The sequence below is a fragment of the Bison bison genome, unplaced genomic scaffold, assembly GCF_000754665.1.
Source record: "Bison bison bison isolate TAMUID 2011002044 unplaced genomic scaffold, Bison_UMD1.0 scf7180017864310, whole genome shotgun sequence".
Lineage (NCBI taxonomy): Eukaryota > Metazoa > Chordata > Mammalia > Artiodactyla > Bovidae > Bison > Bison bison.
The window spans coordinates 814,322-836,616 of NW_011494882.1; the positions used below are offsets into that span (position 1 = coordinate 814,322).

General features: G+C 37.9%; 1 protein-coding gene and 1 non-coding gene across 2 annotated transcripts in view; one reads left to right on the top strand and one right to left on the bottom strand.

The window, feature by feature from the left end:
- ARAP2 (ArfGAP with RhoGAP domain, ankyrin repeat and PH domain 2) overlaps positions 1–22,295 on the bottom strand; it is a 201,877-nt gene that overhangs the window by 86,015 nt on the left and 93,567 nt on the right. The window contains exons 16-19 of the mRNA XM_010852420.1: positions 15,268–15,412; positions 10,745–10,847; positions 9,367–9,565; positions 9,125–9,188 (exon numbers count right to left, since the gene is read on the bottom strand). Of these exons, the coding sequence (XP_010850722.1) occupies positions 9,125–9,188; positions 9,367–9,565; positions 10,745–10,847; positions 15,268–15,412 (511 nt within the window). The remainder of the gene's footprint in view (positions 1–9,124; positions 9,189–9,366; positions 9,566–10,744; positions 10,848–15,267; positions 15,413–22,295) is intronic.
- On the top strand, positions 19,766–19,837 carry TRNAC-ACA. Its single transcript has one exon. It is a non-coding gene; the product is annotated as a tRNA-Cys (tRNA).

Consider the following 22,295-nt stretch of genomic DNA (forward strand, 5'->3'; position numbering starts at 1 on the left):
TTGTATAGAGCTTCTCCATCTTTGGCTACAAAGAATATAATCAATCTGATTTTGGTGTTGACCATCTGGTGATGTCCATGTATAGAGTCTTCTCTTGTGTTGTTGGAAGAGGGTGTTTGTTATGACCAGTGCATTTTCTTGGCAAAACTCTATTAGTCTTTGCCCTGCTTCATTCCATATTCCAAGGCCAAATTTGCCTGTTACTCCAGGTGTTTCTTGACTTCCTACTTTTGTATTCCAGTCCCCTATAATGAAAAGGACATCTTTTTGGGGTGTTAGTTCTAAAAGGTCTTGTAGGTCTTCATAGAACCATTCAACTTCAGCTTCTTTAGCTTTACTGGTTGGGGCATAGACTTGGATTACTGTGATATCGAATGGTTTGCCTTGGAGCTTAGCAAGGCATAAATGGAGCAGCCTTTACCTGAGGGCTGGTTCAGCCTTAATATTCTGGGATTACCTTCTGCTGTCTTTACAAATGCTCTGTGTGTTTAATGAAGTCTGTCTAACCTGGCTAGATAAAATTTGAACACACTCAAATAGTGTCTAAACTCTGTAAATTGTTCAACTCATAGCACACCCTGAGAGTATTTTTGCCTGGAGTTTTGACCTGCACATATGCAGGTTCATACTGAGTGAAGATGGAAGGGAACTCTTATGAACATTTCTGAAGCTCGTGCTCTGTACATTTTCCCCTCTGCTCTGAACTCTGTCTTGCAAAGTTTAGCTACTGTGGATTCTCCAGACTTCAAGCTCTACCTCCAATATAGCAAAACCACCATATGCTGCTTGGATCCCCCCATTCCCTGTGCCAAGTACTGACAGGAAGCCCAGGTGATCTTAGGCCTTAAGTCACTTGTTTCCCTTCTCTCCATGGTCACAATCCTGGGAAGCCTATTGTTCCAAAGTCTGAAAATAGTTCGTTTGGTACAGGTTTCTAGTAGTTTAAAGTGGGAGGGCATATTCCATGCCAGATATTTCTTCATGGGCAGAAATGGGAGTCCAGCACATTTTATTAAGTCATCACATCCATAAATCACCCTCATTTTCGTTTATAGAAAAACAGTATTTCTTTCCTCAGCAGATAAGAAACTGCTGCATAGAGATGAAATTTCAGCCAGAAACAGGCAAACAATTATTAAATCTGTAGATGCAGAGACTGTATCACAAGAATAATGGAGAAAGAAATATTAGCTTAAATAATTTGTTTCTTCTGAAACCAACAGTTCAGTAAGAAGTGTCAAGGCACACTATTCCCTGAGAAGGCAAGCCTCCAGGTTTTCAATTTCATCTCTACACACCATTAGGCAATTACCGATAGGAATGTGAGAAATAGCCCTGTTTCAAGTCTGCCAAAAAAAAGGCTTCTGTACCTTCATAAAGAACCTGCAATCCTTTCCAAAACAAGACAAGTTATTACTTACATTTAACTGATAATACTAATATGATATTAATCTATCTCTCCAGGCCCACTGTCCCATGCTTCCTCCTCAAGAACTGAAGGTTAAGGCCAAACTGAAGTGAAGTTTTACCCCAACCCATCCTATTTCTCTGAAACTACTGTTTCCACCTCTTGGAATATCTTTGTGTCTCAACCCGTAATTTTTTTCCTACTCTAATCCTACTTAGGATTCCAGAGCCAGTTAAATATACTTAAAAAATAAAAATGATTATCTTGATCCCTTTATCTAGAAGAGATCTTTTCATTCTGTATTTTTTCACCCCATATTGCATTTATATGTTCACAGGTTTATATCTAGTATACAGGAAGTGTCCTGAACTGGGGAATGAAATACATTTTTTGAAGGAAATAATAAATACTTCAAAATCCATCTTTTGTTAAATAGTCACACATTTCCTTTATCATAATTCTCTTTAACAACAACAACAAAAAAATCATTTTATACTGTAAGTTTGAATAGTTCCTTTTTTTGCAAAACCAGTGGCGGTGGTGAGAGAAGAGCCTATCTTGTTTGCCTTGGCAACATTCAGATTAAACCATCTCTACAAATTAAATGATCAGAAAGTTACAAAAGCAGTCAAGCTGATATTGTGGGCAATCGGCTACTGTTTAATTTGCAATTACATGCACAATTTAGAAACCACTTTAAGATAATTCACCCTAGACAGTACTGCTAACATATTAGCTGCTATAAAACACAATTCAAGTATGGGGAAAAAAAAAATCACATGTAATAAATTGATATGAAATAAGGATCTTCAACTTAAGAATGTTCATCTCCCAAATTAAGAAAAGTAGTCTATCCCATAATTGTGAAACATATTGATAAAATGTTTATTCCCCAGTGTCAGCTCCTTAATGTCTGAAATTTGCAGTTAAAACAGAATTCAGTTAGGCTTGGGAGCCATCAAGTGCATCATACTTTACTATAGGCCAATAAATCAACCTTATAAAAAATTAAAATAAAAATCAAACAACAAAATTAAAAAAAAAAACATACTAGGCTCTTCTGTTTCTGATAACACAGCTGAGTTATTCATACTGTGCTTATTACAACTAACAGCCTTTCAGTAAAAGCTTAACAATAGGTATCTTTGACAAACGAGCATGAAGCTACAGAATGTGAGATAGAGAACACAGTAACTTATTTATCAGAAAGAGATACACAGAGAATGTGGGCCAAGTGCAGAAATAGTTTTCAAATTTTATGAAAAGGATGCTGTAGTCCATTGAACACTTCAGTCACAGTGGATATATAACCTACTGTCCAAACAAGTGCCTTCTGACCTCACTGGGGTACAGGACATTCACTGACTAACAATGGATATTCAGAAACATGATTTCTTTTCTTTTTTCCACACACAGAAACCCTAAGACCTGAAAGAAAAGCACAAAATCTAAGTTCCAATAACAGCATCAAACATCACGGTAGAAAGCCTTAAGTGTAATCAAGAAAGCTTTATTTTCCAAAATAATAATTTTTAAAGTATACAAAGAATACACATTAAAGCTACACCATCTGGAGTACCTTCTGCTTAGAGCTTTTCACAGCAAAAATGCTCTGTGTGTGGAAAATATTATTGCAATATTTTTCTGTCTAAAGACACTCATGCTAGGTATATAGGGGAAATTACCATGAAGATTAAAATATACATCTAAATAGTGACTATATTCAGTGGCCGGTTATCAATTCATGAACTTTTCTAGGTCACGGGGTTCATTCTCTTGCCTTTAAGAAGTATTAATATATTTTAACAGTTTAACCAAAGGTAGACAAGGAAAGAGCAAATATGTGAAATTAATTCATTAAGCTTATTTATGATTTGCTGTTCTTGTTCAAGCTGTAAAAACAAAGGTTAAAACTTATAGCTAGTTGGTTTCTCTTTCAATTATTCTTACTATCTTTATATGCCACCAATGTGAAAAACTAGAAGTTGTTTTATTTCTTAAAGCTACAGTTTTGTCTTTCTAACAAGTCTAACACAACCTACTGTACTTCATAGTCGTTATTTCCCAAGGGACTAACAAATTGAGAGAGAGATGATGGTATGGGGAGGGAGGAGGGAGGAGGGTTCAGGATGGGGAACACATGTATACCTGTGGCGGATTCATTTTGATATTTGGCAAAACTAATACAATTATGTAAAGTTTAAAAATAAAATTAAATTAAAAAAAAAAAGAGAGAGAGATGAAAAACAGGACTATGCAATGAAATTCTCTTTTTTTAAATGGTATTAAAACAGCTCTTAAACAATCCCATCTAAAATTAACTGGCCTGGTTTGAGCACTGGGAGAAAAGAATCTATTTCCTCATTTGGTATGTGATAAAACCACTCAAAGTCATCCAGGCCAAGAGCTCTGAAGTCATCCTTATTTCCTATTTCATAAAGCAATTGAAAACCAGCAGACTGATCGAAAACCAACAGACTGGACTCTCCCTCAATAGCCTACCACCAGATCTAGAAAGATCCCAATATCCAAAACCAGCTGGTTTATCTAATCTTATCCAGGTCCCAGCTTTAACCCAGTTTCTGCTTTATCACTTCTGTTCTTCTCAAGAGTCACCAGACTGGACTCCCCATCACTGATCCAATGGAGTATCTATTGTCATCAGACAGCACCTGGTATTTCTGACTATTCCTTCCTTCTTGCCCCACTCTTTCTGGGCTTAGTGACACATCCTCCTGGTTTCCTGCTTCACTCTCTGAATAAACTACTTTTATACCCTGGGGTAGCTAATCCCCGGAAAACTGCCCCCACCTCCAACATTCTGTGTATTCATCAAAGTCCCAACACATTACTTCTTCCCTTCTCACTCTATAGACCCTCCCTAAGCGATTTCACCTTCTTCATTCTGTATGTGGGTAACTCCAATATTGACATCCCCATTAACCAATCATGAGCATCAGATCCATAAACATAACTCCCTCTAAGCAATTTCTCCTTAAGTGTTTATAAGCACCTCATGTTCAACATGTCAAAAATCAAACTCATCATTTCCCAAGCTCTCTTCCAAACCTGCTCTTTTTCCATTTGTCTCTATTTATTTACATATGTGTATACATACCCACATATATGTACACACATGTGTGTACATCTGTGAATAAACACATAGGTATATAAATATGAGACCCTGTTCTTCACCATACATGGTGCCCTGGATACCTGCATGGGTTTTTGTTCCATAAAGGCTTATAACCCAGTGCACTCACCATCTTCCAAGTTGATTCTTTATTCCCACTTCTGACCTCTCTTCCTTCTGCTTCATCTTTAATTAGGTGGCCACTGGATGGATATATTTTTTCTAGTAAAATAACTTTTCAAGTTTTCTTTTTTTTTTAATTTTATTAAATTCTTTAAGACGCAGAGTGGCACAGCACCACTAAAGGGCTGCTGCTGCTGCTACTGCTAAGTCACTTCAGTCATGTCCGACTCTGTGTGACCCCATAGACAGCAGCCCACCAGGCTCCCCTGTCCCTGGGATTCTCCAGGCAAGAACACTGGAGTGAGTTGCCATTTCCTTCTCCAATGCATGAAAGTGAAAAGTGAAAGTGAAGTCGCTCAGTCGTGTCCAACCCTCAGCGACCCCATGGACTGCAGCCTTCCAGGCTCCTCCGTCCATGGGATTTTCCAGGCAAGAGTACTGGAGTGGGATGCCATTGCCTTCTCCTCAAGTTTTCTAATAAACTTTTTACTTTCTAATAAGATGCTGAAATTTAAATTCTAGTGACATATTATTTATCCAGGCTCCTAATATATTAGTTGACTTAATTTTTGAGAGTGATCTTGGTAAATTAATACTACAACTTGTTTTAAAAAGAAATGGTTACATTGTTAAGTTAAAAACTGTCCTTATCTTGATTTCAAATTGGATTATCCCCCTCAGCATCATATAGACACTGGAAGGCTGTACAAAAGTGCTTAAAATACTGCCTGGTACAAAATAGTGCCTGTAATTTTTATACATTGTCATCATTTTATTATTGCTTTTATCTGAATATTATTGATTTGGAGAAAACAGGGAAAGCAAGTAAAACCAAAATATAAGCATATGATAAACACAGTTGTTTTCCAATGGTTCCTTTTGTATGGCAGCTATGCAAAGAGGTTCAAGAAAAATAACTTGGTTTTATATTTATCCTGTATTTCTCCTACTCTCATCTTAACACATTCTCTATTATTGCCTTTCCTAAAAATGCTTTCAACATAACTAGTTGATAATACATGTAGATAAAAAGAGTCTTCTCTGGTGGCTCAGCAGTAAAGAATCGCCTGTCAATGCAGGAGACACAGGTTTGATCCCTGGCTTAGGAAGATACCCTGGAGAAGGAAACAGCAACCCACTCCAGTATTCTTCCTGGGCAACCCCAGGGACAGAGAAGAAGTCCTGGCAAGCTATGGTTTGTGGGGATGCAAAGTTGGATACAACTGAGCACACATGCACATAGATAAAAACTTTATTCTCAAAAACTAAATGAGCAGTTCTGACCATTATTTTGGAATCCTGCTAGTTTTAAACTATTCCATAAACCTTCTGGTTCCTGTTGCCCAGGGTAAAGTTCAAGATGTCATAAGGTAACGAAACATTTAGTCTTCTGGCTTCCTTATCTTGCATTCATGAGGGAGTACACTGCACGTGGTTAGCACTAAATAAAAATTCAGACTGAATAACACTAATCCACATTTGGCACAATTAAAATCTATGTACCACCGGTCAAATCCTTTAAAGACTAAAACTGGTAGAAAAATATCTTGGGTATAGTAACATGATTTTTAAAAATTACATATATATATATATAATACACAGAATAAATTTCACTAGCAAGTTACTGTTTTCTAATTTAAGAACATAAGCTCTGTGAGCTCAAGCAACAAATCTGTATTTTTGACCATTTTTTCTTGCCATGTAGGTAACAGGCAGTAGGCATCCCATAAATATTAATAGATGAAGCACAGGCTGGAATCAAGATTGCCGGGAGAAATATCAATAACCTCAGATATGCAGATAATATCACACACATGGCAGAAAGTGAAGAAGACTAAAGAGCCTCTTGATGAGAGTGAAAGAGGAGAGTGAAAAAGTTGGCTTAAAACTCAACATTCAGAAAACTAAGATCATGGCATCTAGTCCCATCACTTCATGGCAAATAGATGGGGAAACAGTGACAGACTATTTCTGGGGGCCTCCAAGCGTTTTTCCAGGAGTCATGTATGGATGGAGCGTTGGACTATAAAGAAAGCTGAGCGCCAAAGAATTGATGCTGTTGAACTGTGATGTTGGAGAAGACTCTTGAGAGTCCCTTGGACTGCAAGGAGATCCAATTAGTCCATCCTAAAGGAAATCAGTCCTGAATATTCATTGGAAGGACTGATACTGAAGCTGAAACTCCAATATTTTGGCCACCTGATGTGAAGAACTGACTCACTGGAAAAGACACTGATGCTGGGGAAGATTGAAGGCAGGAGGAGAAGGGGATGGCAGAGGATGAGATGTTTAGATGGCATCACCGACTCAATGGACATGAGTTTGAGTAAACTCCGGGAGTTGGTGATGGACAGGGAGACCTGGCGTGCTGCGATTCATGGGGTCGCAAAGAGTTGGACATGATTGAGCGACTGAACTGAAAAAGTGTATGTGTGCTAGACTTTTAATGCCACAACACTATCTACTCTCTTACTATTATTTCTGAACATGTATGGAACGTATTCTGAGAGAACAGTAAAACTATCATCTGGTAGCAAAATTAGAACCTAAAATACTATTAATCATTTTAAGTCCAGAAATAAAGTAAAAACATAAAATCCTGATTATGTCTCTAAGTTAAAAGCACATTCTGACATACGTATCTAATCAGCAATATGTTCTAAAGCGGTTGGCATCTTCCTGTGAAGTTCAAGAAAAGACAGGTTCAGATAATGGCTCAGTCATTATCCTTGTCACTAGCATGGAGGCTCACTGGAGGGAAGGCTAACTGAGCTTTGCTTTTATATTTATCATCATATATATATATATATATATACATACATTTACAAATACTAAGAGCTAAACATTCTAATTATGGGATTTGAAAGCAAATGATAAGATATAAAGAGAAAACAATTTGTTCAGGAGACTATGCCATCGTAGTTGTTGTGATCTGACTCTTGCTGCTCCTTCTCAGGCCCTTCAGCTAGGTCATTCCTCCTCTAAAACTGAAGGCCCTGGGACTACCTCCTTGTCTCTTTTCTACCTACAGTCCTCCTCTAGGTGAATCTGATCTGTTCCTTGGCTAAATAAGTCAGTCAAAATGTATGCTGATGACTCTCAAATATTTATCTCTGGCTGTAACCTTTCCACTTAATTCCAGGCTTGTGTATCCACTTTGCTTTCAAACAGAAATCTCCAAGTAATCATTTCCAAAACCAAATTCTTGATCTACTGCCCTAATTGTACTAATACCCTACCTCTACTCTCCATGTATATTTTATTTCAGAATAGAGCACCATAATTCACTTAAAGGCTCAGGCCAAAAACTCTGGGATAATCTCTGACTGTCACAGTCAGTTAATTCATCAACAGATTCACTGACCTCTACCCACACAGTATATCTTACCACTCAACACTATGTCATTAGGAAGTCACCTTTTGCCTGGCCTCTGCAGTAGCATCTTACCTGATGCTCAAACTTTCACTTGTGCCCTCCGAAAGCTATCCATCTAGAGTCAGAATAGTCATTTAAAAATATAAGTCGGATGATTGAATTTCCTGGCTCTCAAATCAAGGGGTTCTCACCATGCTTAGAATAAAACTCAACTCTTTACATACCATGGCCCCATGGCCTGTAAGGCTCTATAGTCTGGCCCAGGGATATCTCTAATCATTTCTTCCCTCTCTCACTCACTGAAATTTCCCTAGCCACAGGAGCTTTCTTGCAGACCTTGAACATGCCAAATACAACTCACTCTTGGGGTCTTCAAAATATCCTTGCCCTTGTGCCTTGTACATTCTATTCAGACTGCTGCATATTTTTTCTTTGTTTTTCCTCCACTCTATACAGATCTCTGATCAGAGATATCTTCTCTTAGCACCCTACTGAAAACAGAATACCACTCTACCAGGTACACTCTCTTTACCTTATTTTTCTTCAAGCACTTAAAATTAAGGGACATAATACTATGCAAATTTTTGCCTGCTTATATTGTATATTGTTTCCCTGACAAATATAGATGCTTCATGAAGGCAAAGACCATATCTGTTCTATTCACCACTAATATTCCCAGTACCTATAACAGTACCATAGAGTAGATGCTTAATATTTATTGAAAAACTGAACAAATTCAAGAAATCAGGTTTTAACTATACATGATTCAGGGTATTATTTATACCTATCATATATCTACACTGATAATATATTTACAAATGTCAAAGTGCTTCCAAAGGAAGCAAAGGAATCTAGGTCTGTAGAAAACTACACTAACTGATCCCACTGAGTTTCTCATAATATAAAAATAAGCAAGCTTCACTTGTCTACTCTTTGTACTAAAGAGAATATATACATACACACACAAGATTCAGACAATTTCCAACAGTTTATAAAATAATGAGTTCTCCTCCAAGAGGATAACCAGAATACCCAACTCCATAGATTCGTTGAGATAAAGAACAAAAAGCAAAAATGCACTTACCTCCCTTTTTCTACCAAGAGCAAAACATCCAATTTTTCCCCATTTTGAACGACTGTGCTAATTGCTGGAGGGAAAGAAGTATGAACATATTATTTAAAAGCATTATACAAAATACCTTTATCAACTACTTACTCACTGTTTAGAAGTGAGTCATCATAATTGTACATGAAATCTACTATTTCCATGTGCAGCAAAGAACTCTGTGCAGATATAAGGGGAGGGGGAAAAAAAAAACAACTTACTTAGTTCTTGTAGTCGTCTTAAGTGCATTCTATCCTCCTGACCTTCTTGCATTGGAAGGCAAAAACGCAAATTAGATTTGTCCATTGCAAACCAGCCTTTTCTCCACTGATCCAGGGCATGGCAGTCTTTGTAGTAAAGTTGACCAATCAAATCATAGTCAGCTTCTGTTAAGTTTTCAGCAACAAAGGGAACAAAATGCTGTTAAAACAAATACAAAAAAGTAATAAAGACAGTGAAAACAGGAAATCCCTTACATAACTAAAGATATGAGGGAAAAGGGAAAGAAAAACCTGTTTTTCTGTATTAAAGATTTAGGAGTAATCCAGATTTCAAAACAATTATTTAAACTTGCCATCAGTCTTAAAACTGAAAAGCTGTAAATATAATGCAATTTCAAATGTTAACCCCTTTTTCTTGATATATACGGAATTGAAACAGGAAGACATTCTCTTTGTCAACTTATGGAATCTTTTAAAATGTCAACCTTCAATGTCTGTCTTCATTTGTATCTTTTATTGAATCCGTTCTTTTCCCGTTTGTGTACACTATGAATAAGAAATCTACCTATAAAAAGACATACACAGAAATGACTTTACAATATTGAAAAGATCTCCACCATCAAGGTATGGCCTTAATTTTACAAATGACTTCTCCAAAATCCTACATTAATTTCTTCTCTGCTTAAGGCTCCAGAAACGTAACTCTTAAACTCATTTGACTACAACCTATGAAAACCTAATTAAGTACGAACATGCTATCTGGAATCTTGTAAAAAATTTTCATGAACCTCCAAAGGTAAAGAATATTCTCTGGATTTAGGCAATAAAACAATATTTAAATACCTTGGTGAGATGGAGAGAACAAATAAATGGATACCAAGGGGGAAAGGGGTGGTGGGAGGAATTAGAAGATGGAGATTGACAAATATATACTACTAATACTATATATAAAATAAGTAAGGAGAACATATTGTGTGGTGCAGGGAGCTCTACTTAATCACTGCTATGACCTGAATGGGAAGTCCAAAAGGGAGTGGATATATATAAATGTATGGCTGATTCAATTTGCTGTATAGTAGAAACTAACACGACATTATAAAGCAACTATCTGTGTGGTAATGTGCTAAGTCACTTTATTCGTGTCTGACAATTTGTGACCCCATGGACTGTAGCCCGCCAGGCTCCTCTGTCCATGCGATTCTCCAGGCAAGAATACTGGCGTAGGTTCTATGCCCTCCTCCAGGGGATCTTCCCAAGCTAGGGATCAAACCCATGTCTCTCATGTCTTCTGCATTGGCAGGTGGGTTCTTTACCACTAGCACTACATGCAAAGCCCAAAGCAACTATACTCCAATAAAAATTAACAAAAAATAAATACCTTGGCTATTGCTTCTGTCCATTTTCTTTGCACTTGAGATGTTTCAGCTCCAAATAAAAATGCACGTTCTGAGGGTAAATAAATCTCAAAAGTAAAGATGGGCCTACAGGACATAAGAATAAAAAGGTACTGCTGGTTATGTGTGGCTTTTATAAGAAAAAAATTACACAAAGATCAAGTCTTTAATTAAATTCCTTTTGAAACCTGAATAATAGTGTGAGATCTATCTACCACCTACCTATCATATTTTTCTGTTGCTGGTTTGTACTTTATTCAAATGAATTAAGTGGAACACACTGGATCAGACACAAAGAATATTCTTCTGACTAACCACTGTATGTATGTATGTATGTATGGCATGACTTTGCTGATACCCTGATGTGGCAGGGGGCTCTCTTTCTGTCTCCTCTTCCCTCTGAGATCACTCCTTCTTTATTCCAACCCCCTGTTCAAAGCAAACATTGGCCAAACAGTTCTCTAAATAGTTCTCATCTTCACAAATTTTCCCTCCATCATCTCAACCGATGTCAAAATGTCATCTCCTTAGTATACATAAAAAGAGGGTAATATCCCACATCTTGAATTTTTCCTTCATTGCTCATCCGTAGCTCCAAGTATTTCTTGGAACACGCTAAGTATATATGTGCAGATCAGTTCAGTTACTCAGTCATGTCCGACTCTTGGTGATCCCATGAACCGCAGCACGCCATGCCTCCCTGTCCATCACCAACTCCTGGAGTTTACCCAAACTCATGTCCATTCAGTTAGTGATGCCATCCAACTATCTCAACCTCTGTCGTCCCCTTCTCCTCCTGCCCTCAGTCTTTCCCAGCATCAGGGTCCTTTCAAATAAGTCAACTCTTCGCATCAGGTAGCCAATGTATTGGAGTTTCAGGTTCAACATCAATCCTTCCAATGAACACCCAGGACTGGTTTCCTTTAGGATGAACTGGCTGGATCTCTTTGCAGTCCAAGGGACTCTCAAGAGTCTTCTCCAACATCACAGTTCAAAAGCATCAATTCTTTGGCGCTCAGCCTTCTTCACAGTCCAACTCTCACATCCATACATGACCACTGGAAAAATCATAGCCTTGACTAGATGGACCTTTGTTGACAAAGTAATGTCTCTGCTTTTTAATATGCTGTCTAGGTTAGTCATAACTTTCCATCCAAGGAGTAAGCGTCTTTTAATTTCATGGCTGCAGTCACCATCTGCAGTGATTTTGGAGCCCCCCAAAATAAGTCAGCCACTGTTTCCCCATCCGTTTGCCATGAAGTGATGGGACCAGTGCCATGATCTTAGTTTTCTGAATGTTGAGCTTTAAGCCAACTTTTTCACTCTCCTCTTTAAAGAGGCTCTTTAGTTCTTCTTCACTTTCTGCCATAAGGGTGGTGTCATCTGCATATCTGAGGTTATCTATATATTTCTCCCAGCAATCTTGATTCCAGCTTGCACTTCCTCCAGTCCAGCGTTTCTCATGATGTACTCTGCATATAAGTTAAATAAGCAGGGTGACAATATACAGCCTTGATGTACTCCTTTTCCTATTTGGAACCAGTCTGTTGTTCCATGTTCAGTTCTAACTGTTGCTTCCTGACCTGCATACAGGTTTCTCTAGAGGTAGGTCACGTAGTCTGGTATTCCCATCTCTTTCAGAGATCCACACAGTCAAAGGCTTTGGCATAGACAATAAAGCAGAAATAGATGTTTTTCTGGATCCTTCTTGCTTTTTCAATGATCCAGTGGATGTTGGCAATTTGATCTCTGGTTCCTCTGCATTTCTAAAACCAGCTTGAACATCTGGAAGTACACGGTTCACGTATTGCTGAAGCCTGGCTTGGAGAATTTTGAGCATTACTTTACTAGAGTGTGAGATGAGTGCAATTGTGCGGTAGTTTGAGCATTCTTTGGCATTGCCTTTCTTTGGGATTGGAATGAAAACTGACCTTTTCCAGTCCTGTGGCCACTGCTGAGTTTTCCAAATTTGCTGGCATATTGAGTGCAGCACTTTCACAGATTCGTCTTTCAGGCTTTGAAATAGCTCAACTGGTATTCCATCACTTCCACTAGCTTTGTTCGTAGTGATGTCTCCTAAGGCCCACTTGACTTCACATTCCAGGATGTCTGGCTCTAGGTGAGTGAGCACACCGTCATGATTATCTGGGTCATGAAGCGCTTATTTGTACAGTTCTTCTGTGTATTCTTGCCACCTCTTCTTAATATCTTCTGCTTCTGTTAGGTCCCCACCATTTCTGTCCTTTATTGAAGGACATCACCATCTTTGAACGAAATGTTCCCTTGGTATCTCTAATTTTCTTGAAGAGATCAATAGTCTTTCCCATTCTGTTGTTTTCCTCTATTGCTTTGCATTGATTGCTGAGGAAGGCTTTCTTATCTGTCCTTGCTATTCTTTGGAACTCTGCACTCAAATAGGTATCTCTTTCCTTTTCTCCTTTGCTTTTTGCTTCTCTTTTTTCACAGCTATTTGCAAGGCCTCCCCAGACAGCCATTTTGCTTTTTTGCATTTCTTTTTCTTAGGGATGGTCTTGATCCCTGTATCCTGTACAATGTCACGAACCTCCATCCATAGTTCATCAAGCACTTGATCAGATCTAGTGTCTTAAATCTATTTCTCACTTCCACTGTATAATCATAAGGGATTTGATTTAGGTCATACCTGAATGGTCTAGTGGTTTTCCCCACTTTCTTCAATTTAAGTCTGAATTTGGCAATATGAGTTCATGATCTGAGCCAGAGTCAGCTCCCGGTCTTGTTTTTGCTAACTGTATAGAGCTTCTCCATCTTTGACTACAAAGAATATAATCAATCTGATTTCAGTGTTGACCATCTGGTGATGTTCTTGTGTAGAGTCTTCTCTTGTGTTGTTGGAAGAGGGTGTTTGACTATGATCAGTGCGTTCTCTTGGCAAAACTGTATTAGCCCTTGCGCTGCTTCATTCTGTACTCCAAGTCCAAATATGCCCGTTACTCCAGGTGTTTTCTTGACTTCCTACTTTTGCATTCCAGTCTCCTACAATGAAAACAACATCTTTTTTGGGTGTTAGTTCTAAAAGATCTTGTAGGTCTTCATAGAACCATTCAACTTCAGCTTCTTCAGCGTTACTGGTCAGGGCATAGACTTGGATTGCTGACATTACCTAAAAACAAAAACTCAAAATACCCTATATTAAACTGATCGTCTTTCTTTCTCTTTCTCACCCCACACCTATTGCTATCTCCTTAACATTCCAGTTTATAGGCATCACCATCTGCCTCATCAACAAGAACAAAACCTTGGAATCTTAATTTATCCTTCCCTTTGACATCAGCATTTCATTCAGTCACACACTGAATGCTACCAGTTCAACCTTAAGAGTCTCTCAACTCACTGTTTTTCTTTTTAATTATTTGCTCCTCTAGTTACACTCTCAGTAATTATATTTTTTGCAACCCGATGGATTACAGCACACCAGGCCTCCATGTCCATCACCAATTCCTAGAGTTTACTCAAACTCATGTTCATTGAGTTGGTAATGCCATCTAATGATCTCATCCTCTGTTGTCCCCTTCTCCTGCCACCTTCAGTCTTTCCCAGCATCAGGGTCTTTTTTTTTTTTTATGGTAAGCCACATTAAACTGTTTAATCATTTATAATAAAAGCACTATTAAGATTAAAATAATAAATCAACAAATAACCAGTTTTTTCCTCAAAAAGTTAGATTTACTGGAAAACAATAGTCATGTACTGGTCATTATGTGATAATAGTAAAATGTTTCAGTATTTCATATAATTTTATATAAATAACATAGCTTTACAAATCTCTTCCCTAAAATACTATGTTCCTTTATCAGTTTTATAACTGATTTTTGCACATTTTAATATTTATATTTTTCAAAAATTACATTACAAAATGTGATAAGAAACTTTCATACCAAAGATCTTAAAGGGTCAATTTCCAAAAGTCCTCACAGAATCCTACTAAACTATTTGTGAATCAACTATGTTAAATAATGTAAAATAATGTCTACTCTTGAAAACTTTTTTGAGACCATAAAAATGTCAAAATAGATTTAAGAAATTTAGTATTTCAATATGCTATTAAATATGCATAATTTATTTTATTGTGAACATTACCACTGCACTTTTTTGTCATCTATTTTAACCATGATACATTTAGTGAAAGCCTACATTTTGTCATTAAATCACTATATTAAATGGTGAGCCAATCATAAAAATTATGGGACTACATGTGCAAGAATGGAATGATGTAAACTTACTTAAAATTTGATGTGAAGATGTCAGCCTTTCATATTACCTAATGAAATATTTTAATTTTCCCACTTTTTAGTAAATTCCCTAAGGAACTTTTAGAAACTGAAAAAATGAGTAGGCTTCAGGAAACCACCAAACTCTTCTGTAAGAAGCAACTGAAGAAGTGAAATGATGATAAAAACACTTATTAGCTGGTATGATACATATCAGAAAATACTTTCAGCTCCTACTCATTTAATGATAGACCTACCCAGTATTTAAACAGAAGTCTTCTTTGTGCACAGCCAGGCAGATGACTTCATTGATATTAATGGTGCCATTAGGCACGGTAGACTTATCATTTTCATAGTAACTCAAGAAGCCTCCTTCTAGAACACACCACTTTTTATTTGTCTCTAGGAATTTAAAACAAAACAAATAATAAATTGAGCTATACCATAAATCAAAATTTTAAATATATGGTCTTAAATAACTGGATTCAAATAAATGGATGTATTAGTTTCCTATTTTGTATAAAGAGCATGATACTGCTGCATGGGATATAAAACTGTCATACTTAATGCTCTCAAAAAATTTACAACCTAGTAGAAAGGGATGAACAAGACAAAAATAACTATGACACTGATGACCAAAGAAACAGGCAAATCGATAAAGAGACCACTGCAAAACAATGCTGAAATGGTAAAGACTGATGTCTATACAGAGTATTAGGAAGGGAAAATGTAGGAAAAAGTATTTGTGGCTGATGTTAGGTAGGTATGCAAAAAACAAATGTCCTTAATGTCCTGTTTAGTAGCAGTGTAGTAGCTCAGCTGTGTTGGACTCTGCAACCCCATGGACTACAGCCTGCCAGGCACCTCTGTTCAAGGGATTCCCCAGGCAAGAATACTGAAGTGAGTAAGCCATTTCCTTCTCCAGGGGATCTTCCCTCCACAGGGATTGAACCCAGGACTCCAGCATTGCAGGCAGATTCTTTACCAACTGAGCCACCAGGGAAGCCCTACTGCCCTGTTTAGAGGATTTGAAATTTATCTTTTAAGAGTTCAGCACACTATGGCCTGCAGGCAAAATCCAGATCAACAAATCCAGATCAAATGTTTTGTAAACAAAAAGTTTTACTGTGAAAGGGCCACACCCATTCATTTGTGGATAGCCTGAGGCTGCTTTCTTGCAACAAGTGCAGAGACCATCTGACCTGCAGAGCTTGAAACATTTACTATCTGGCCCTTTTAAGAAAAGTTTGCTAAACTTTGCTTTTAGAGTTGATGGTAAGCCACTGAAATGGTTTCATCGGAAGGAAATTGCAGGTTTAAATTCTACACACTTATTTTCTGTGAAACATAGATGTGAGAAGGTGAGGCTGAAGGCAGAAGACCAGTTGGGACACTCTCAAAAGTGAAAGATGAAGACCATCCAAGGCAGGCAGTACTACAGTGATAGTAAGGATAATGGGTGGGTAAGGGGGAGAAGGGATGATAGGAAAGGATGGGGACCACAGAGACAGGGAGGAGGGGAGAGAGAAATGCATACATGCACTTGTGTATTCTAAAGGGATAAAACATTTATTGATGGGACATAGGGAGTAAGAGAGAGCTTATTAATGGTTATTAATCATTTTTAGCTTTGATTACAAGGTAGGCAGAAATGCCTATTTTTACCTAAAAGAAAATGAAGTAGAAACAGTTTTAGTGCATGTAATCCAAATTTCCTTGGATATGCACTAAATGAAAGATATCTCCTAGAAATTCAAGTAGGAATACCTATTAGGAAGATTACCCCGTGGATTTGAATCTTCAGGGCAAGGAACAGCCTCAATAACCAGAAAATCTTTAGAGTACAGGCCACAGTTGAAAATGCACAGCAACCGAGGATAACATCTTAGGGAACTTAGGGAACAATGGATATAGAAGGGTTCACAAAGGCAGTGAAACAAATGAGAAGAGACAGTGTATAAACAGAAAAGGGGGGAGCATTTCAGAAAGGAGTAATTACCAACATTAAATACAGAAAGAGTTTCAATAAAATAAGGGCCGAAAATATCAGCTGGTCTTCCAAAAAGGAGGTGACTGCCTGTCCTTTAACTGAGAATTCTGTTTCTCTCATCCTCATTTGAGGTGGGCCCTTCAGAGATCAGACCCATTCTGAAAGGGAAGCTACCCTCAGACTGAAGCGGTAAGGAAAAACTTCACACGAATTACGGCTTTTGAAATAGCCATTTATATGGAAAAGGTGTGTTTCTAAAGTAGCAAAAAATGCACACTGAGCTACCAATCATTCCATAATTCTGAGAAAGAACTGTGTGAGGAAAGTCATGGGAAGGGGAAACTGTCAAAAACCTACTTGGCCAAAGAAAGAGAATGAAATTAGGACTTTGGGAACAAGACTGCAGGCTCACGGCAGAGGCCAGGCCCCAGGAGTCTTACATGATAGGTATTTCAGAGTTTACACCTTTCTCAGTAGACAAGTGGGAGACATTGGAAGGTCTTAGACAAGTGTCAAATGCATGATCCACAAAGTAAATGTAAATGCAGAACCTAATTATGCTAATTCTAATGGGAAACAAATGACAGACCTCTTGAAAAAGGTGAGTACAAACTCATTTTAAGTTATAAATATGGGCTTGAGGAGATTTAACCTTGAAGCATCATCACCATAATCCTTGATGAACCTCATTTTTTTTAAGTGAAAATAGGCCAGAGGTCAGACAAAACAGGCATAGATATTACCTCTGAGGATTTATAACAACAAAGCTGTGATAGGAAAATTTGACATTTCTATTCAGAAGCAATCAGAAAGCTTTAACAAAACTACATTGGATGGCATTAGTCTGCTTGGGCTAATTCAGAGAGGACATCCTCTCTGCTACAGAACAAGTTTTACTGCTTAATCAGTTACCAGAAGATGTCTACCAAAAGCAAGATTGGGGCCACAGAATGGACAACTCTTAGGACACAAGGTGTTTATAAGACAAGAGGTTGTGTTTATTATGGTGGTTGGATTAGCTGGAAGGGTTGTTCTTTCCTTCTATTTAAACTGGACATTTAGATCAGGGAAGAAAAACATTAGTGCAATTTACACATGCACAGATAAAGAACTCCAGAGGTGACCTACTGAAATAGTCCTATGAATATTACTAGAGTTACTAGCCTTGACTAGAGTTACTATAACTAGAGTTACTAGCCTTGACTAGACGGACCTTTCAATTCAGTTCAGTTCAGTCATGTCCAACTCTTTGAGACCCCATGAATTGCAGCACGCCAGGCCTCCCTGTCCATCACCAACTCCCAGAGTTCACCCAGACTCACATCCATTGAGTCAGTGATGCCATCCAGCCATCTCATCCTCTGTCGTCCCCTTCTCCTCCTGCCCCCAATCCCTCCCAGCAAGAGTCTTTGCCAATGAGTCAACTCTTCGCATGAGGTGGCCAAAGTATTAGAGTTTCAGCTTTAGCATCAGTCCTAAACTCAAAGGCTAACTGGAAACCAGAAGCAGTTGTGTACATGGATACCTGTGTGTCTCTGCTACCTTCCTCCTTGTCCTCATCCTCTTATCATCATGCATATGTGCTATATGTTCTTCAATACATCTTATATGCATTAACTCATTGTATCCTCAGAACAACCCTATCAGGTCAGTTCTATGATTATGTACTCCTTTCCTTTTACCCTGTTTATGGGTACAAGATGGTTGATGGACTTTACCAACATCACATAAATACTCAGCATCAGAGCTGGGAGTAAAACCCAAGCAGTCAACTAGGGAAGGTACCCTTCTATCTACTTCACAACCTCCCTGTCTGTGCCTGATATATGCTTGAAGCATATATGTCCATTGTTTAAATGTACCAGGGTACATTAGAGGCCGTGCCTTCAAATACATATGTGCACAATAAATGAGAGATAGTTCAGGTTAAACTATTATTTTTTAAAACCGTAAAGTTGTTTCCTGATGAAGAATTTCCCAAACTGATGGCATTCAGCATCCACAGGAAATAAAAATATGCACTAGGACTCCTTTCATTTAAAATATTTCAGCCTTAAAGAAACATTTTTAAACTATGCAAGCTAGGCATTTATGGAACAAAGGATCTTCAAAATTCCTCAATACTAACCCATAAAATTAAATATAAACAGATAATACATAGTTTCTAGTAAACCGTATCAACCACTTTCTTTTTAAAACTCAAACACTGTCAACAAATCAAGGTAAGATACCACGGGGAAATAATACGGTTGAGGGGAGAAAACAGAAAACAAAATCAGGAAGCTATTATTCAGCTCTACACTTAGGTTTAACAAGAGCTATCAATCTTTCCTTTCATGAACACTAAATTGGGGAGAAAAAGAAAAATACAGATCAGTCTTCATAACCAGAGGCTAGAAGAACTTCAAATCCTAAAAATCTGAACTGACAATTTGAAGCCTCTGTAACTCTCTGAAGGACTTGCATGCATTTTATTCCTTGACTTTTTTCTTTGTTTTTAATCAGTCTGCTCTGTGGCCATCCTGACAAGCCCTGATGGAGTGATGCAGTCCAGATGCTTGCTGTTCAGAGCCAAAGGTGACAACCACACTTTAATCTCTGAATCTTTCCAAATAATTCAATTTTTCCATAAAGCTGGTGCTCAACAGGAGTACCACTGCTGCAGAATCTTGATGGAAAGAGGAAAAAAAAAAAAAAACCCACCAAAACTCTCTGTTTCTTGTTAATTCAACTTTTTCTTCTGTGTTTTTAAGTAGGCTTTTCCTTCCCTGGTGGCTCAGAGGGTAAAGCGTCTGCCTACAATGCAGGAGACCCAGGTTCAATCCCTGGGTTGGGAAGATCCCCTAGAGAAGGAACTGGCAACCCACTCCAGTACTCTTGCCTGGAAAATCCCATGGACGGAGAAGCCTGGTAGGCTACAGTCCATGGGGTCGCAAAGAGTCGGACACGACTGAGCGACTTCACTCACTTCCCAAACAAAATGTGTTTTGTGTCAGCACTTATATATTTTTATAAGCAGGTCAAAAAATAGTAACTAATAATTATAAATAGACTTTAACCTATATAAAAATTGTGAATTGCTATATCATACACCTGTAAAACTTATATAATACCATATAGAAACTATACTTCAATAAAAATCTTATTATGTATATATAAAGTAATCTGTGCTTTTACACTAGCAGTAATGTGATTAGAGCAATGCCCATTTATTCAACAAATATTTGCACATGACTAGTTATGTGTGGACACTGTATTAGGCACCAGAGATTTGATGATGCTGAATAAACCAGAGAATGCTGATGCCTCAATAAGCTTTCACTCCAGAAGGAGGGAGAAACAAATCACACAAGGATCCAGTTCATGCAATGAGAGCCACAATGGAAACAAGCAGCACACTATGAGAGGGAAGAACCAGCAGTGGGCCCACACTTTAGGAGGCTGCCACAGAGGTGTCTCCGACCAGGAGGCCCTGAATTGATCCCCTAGAGGTGAGAAGCTGTCATGCTGAGGAAAGTGTGCTCCTTGCAAAGTGAACAGCAACTGCAAAGGTCCGGAGGGGGCATGTTGCAGGAACAGACAGGAAACCAGTGTGGCCAGGCAGGTAGGATAGGAAGGAAGGATGTAAGATGAAGAGGGGAAAGCACCAGAAGGTCTTTTAGGTCAGATAAGGAAAAGAGTTATATCCTGTAATGGGAAGCCACTAAATGTACTTGAACAATGGACATGCATGATCTGATCTGCATTTTCAACAATCACTATGTCTGTTTGGGAAAACGGTTTGGAGGGAAGCCAGGGAAGATATTAACCAGTAAACATATGGCCTGGGGTAGAGGGTATTACAGCCCAGGCAGGACAAGATGGTGACTGGGGTTCAGATGATGTTAGTGAAGATGGAGAGCAGCCAACTGATTCATGGTCTATTCTGAGTTAAAATGACAGACCTTGCTGATATACTGGATGGAATAAATGAAGACTATCAAAGAATACCTTGCTGTTAGACTATTAGATTGTTTTCCAATGAAATCATTTCTGTGTGCTCCATAGTCAAAGTACATATCACTTAAAACAGAATGCTTCAAAATGAGAAAACATCCCTAATGAAATTATAAATATGGAGAATGCACTGGTTTCTGTTTTTTGAAATAAATTTCAACAACAACAAAATCCATAGTTAATTTATCTTTTATAAAAGGAAAAATTGATTTAGTTACAAATTTGAAATATCAATTCAGTTCTCAAGGTGATTAAGAAAAGCAATATATTTCAAGAAAACAGTAAAATGAATTGATGTTTATAAATATTATAACCAGAATCGTCAAAAAATAACTAGAAGCTTATTTTTAGTCTGCAGAATACTTATGATATATTGAGAAGCTTTAGGAAGAAAAGTTCATATTTCAGATTTCCTTCCTATTTCATCTTTGTATAAGTGGTTAGAAGGGTAGATTAATATATCCTGCAATTTAGAAGAAAAATTCTAGAAAACTTGTACACTTCTTAACAATTACATTAATTGCCCTGTTATTCAATTATTTTAATAATTGCTATCATCATTTCACAGATTGTTCTGGTACTTCTTCCCTCTTGATCACACAACTTTCAACTATTTAAGTATTAAATACTGATAAGGAGCAATGGGAAGATGAGAAAATCTCTAAAATTCATCATTTATTATTGGTTGCATTGAGAAAAGTAAGACATGGAAATAAATTTGCTGGGAAAAAAAAAAAAAACAAAAAAACCTAAACTCAAAGAATAAAGATGCTCTGCCATCTAGTGTCACCTGGTCATTACACTGACCAAAGCCAAAGTCATACAGTAACAATTATAACACAAATCAAATGCAAAACTCTGCTTCATGCTGAGTTCCTCCACTGTTCATGTGAAACCAGCATAATATCAACTATCCTGCAGAGCTTTTATGAGAATTACAATGAACATATAGAAAAAGCCTAAAGCAATGCCTTACACATAGTACACGCTCACTAAAGGCGAGCTACTGTTTACAGGTTTTTGTTGTTTAGCTACTAAGTTCTGTCTGACTCTTTGTGATCCCATGGACTGTAGCCTGCCAGAGTCCTCCATCCATGGGATTTCTCAGGCAAGAATTCTGGAGTGGGTTGCCATTTCCTTCTCCAGGGGATCTTCCCGACCCAGGGATCAAACAAGGGGCTCCTACATTGGTAGGCAGATTCTTGATTACTGAGCCACTGCTGCTGCTGCTAAGTCGCTTCAGTCGTGTCCAACTCTGTGCGACCCCATAGATGGCAGCCCACCAGGCTCCCCCGTCCC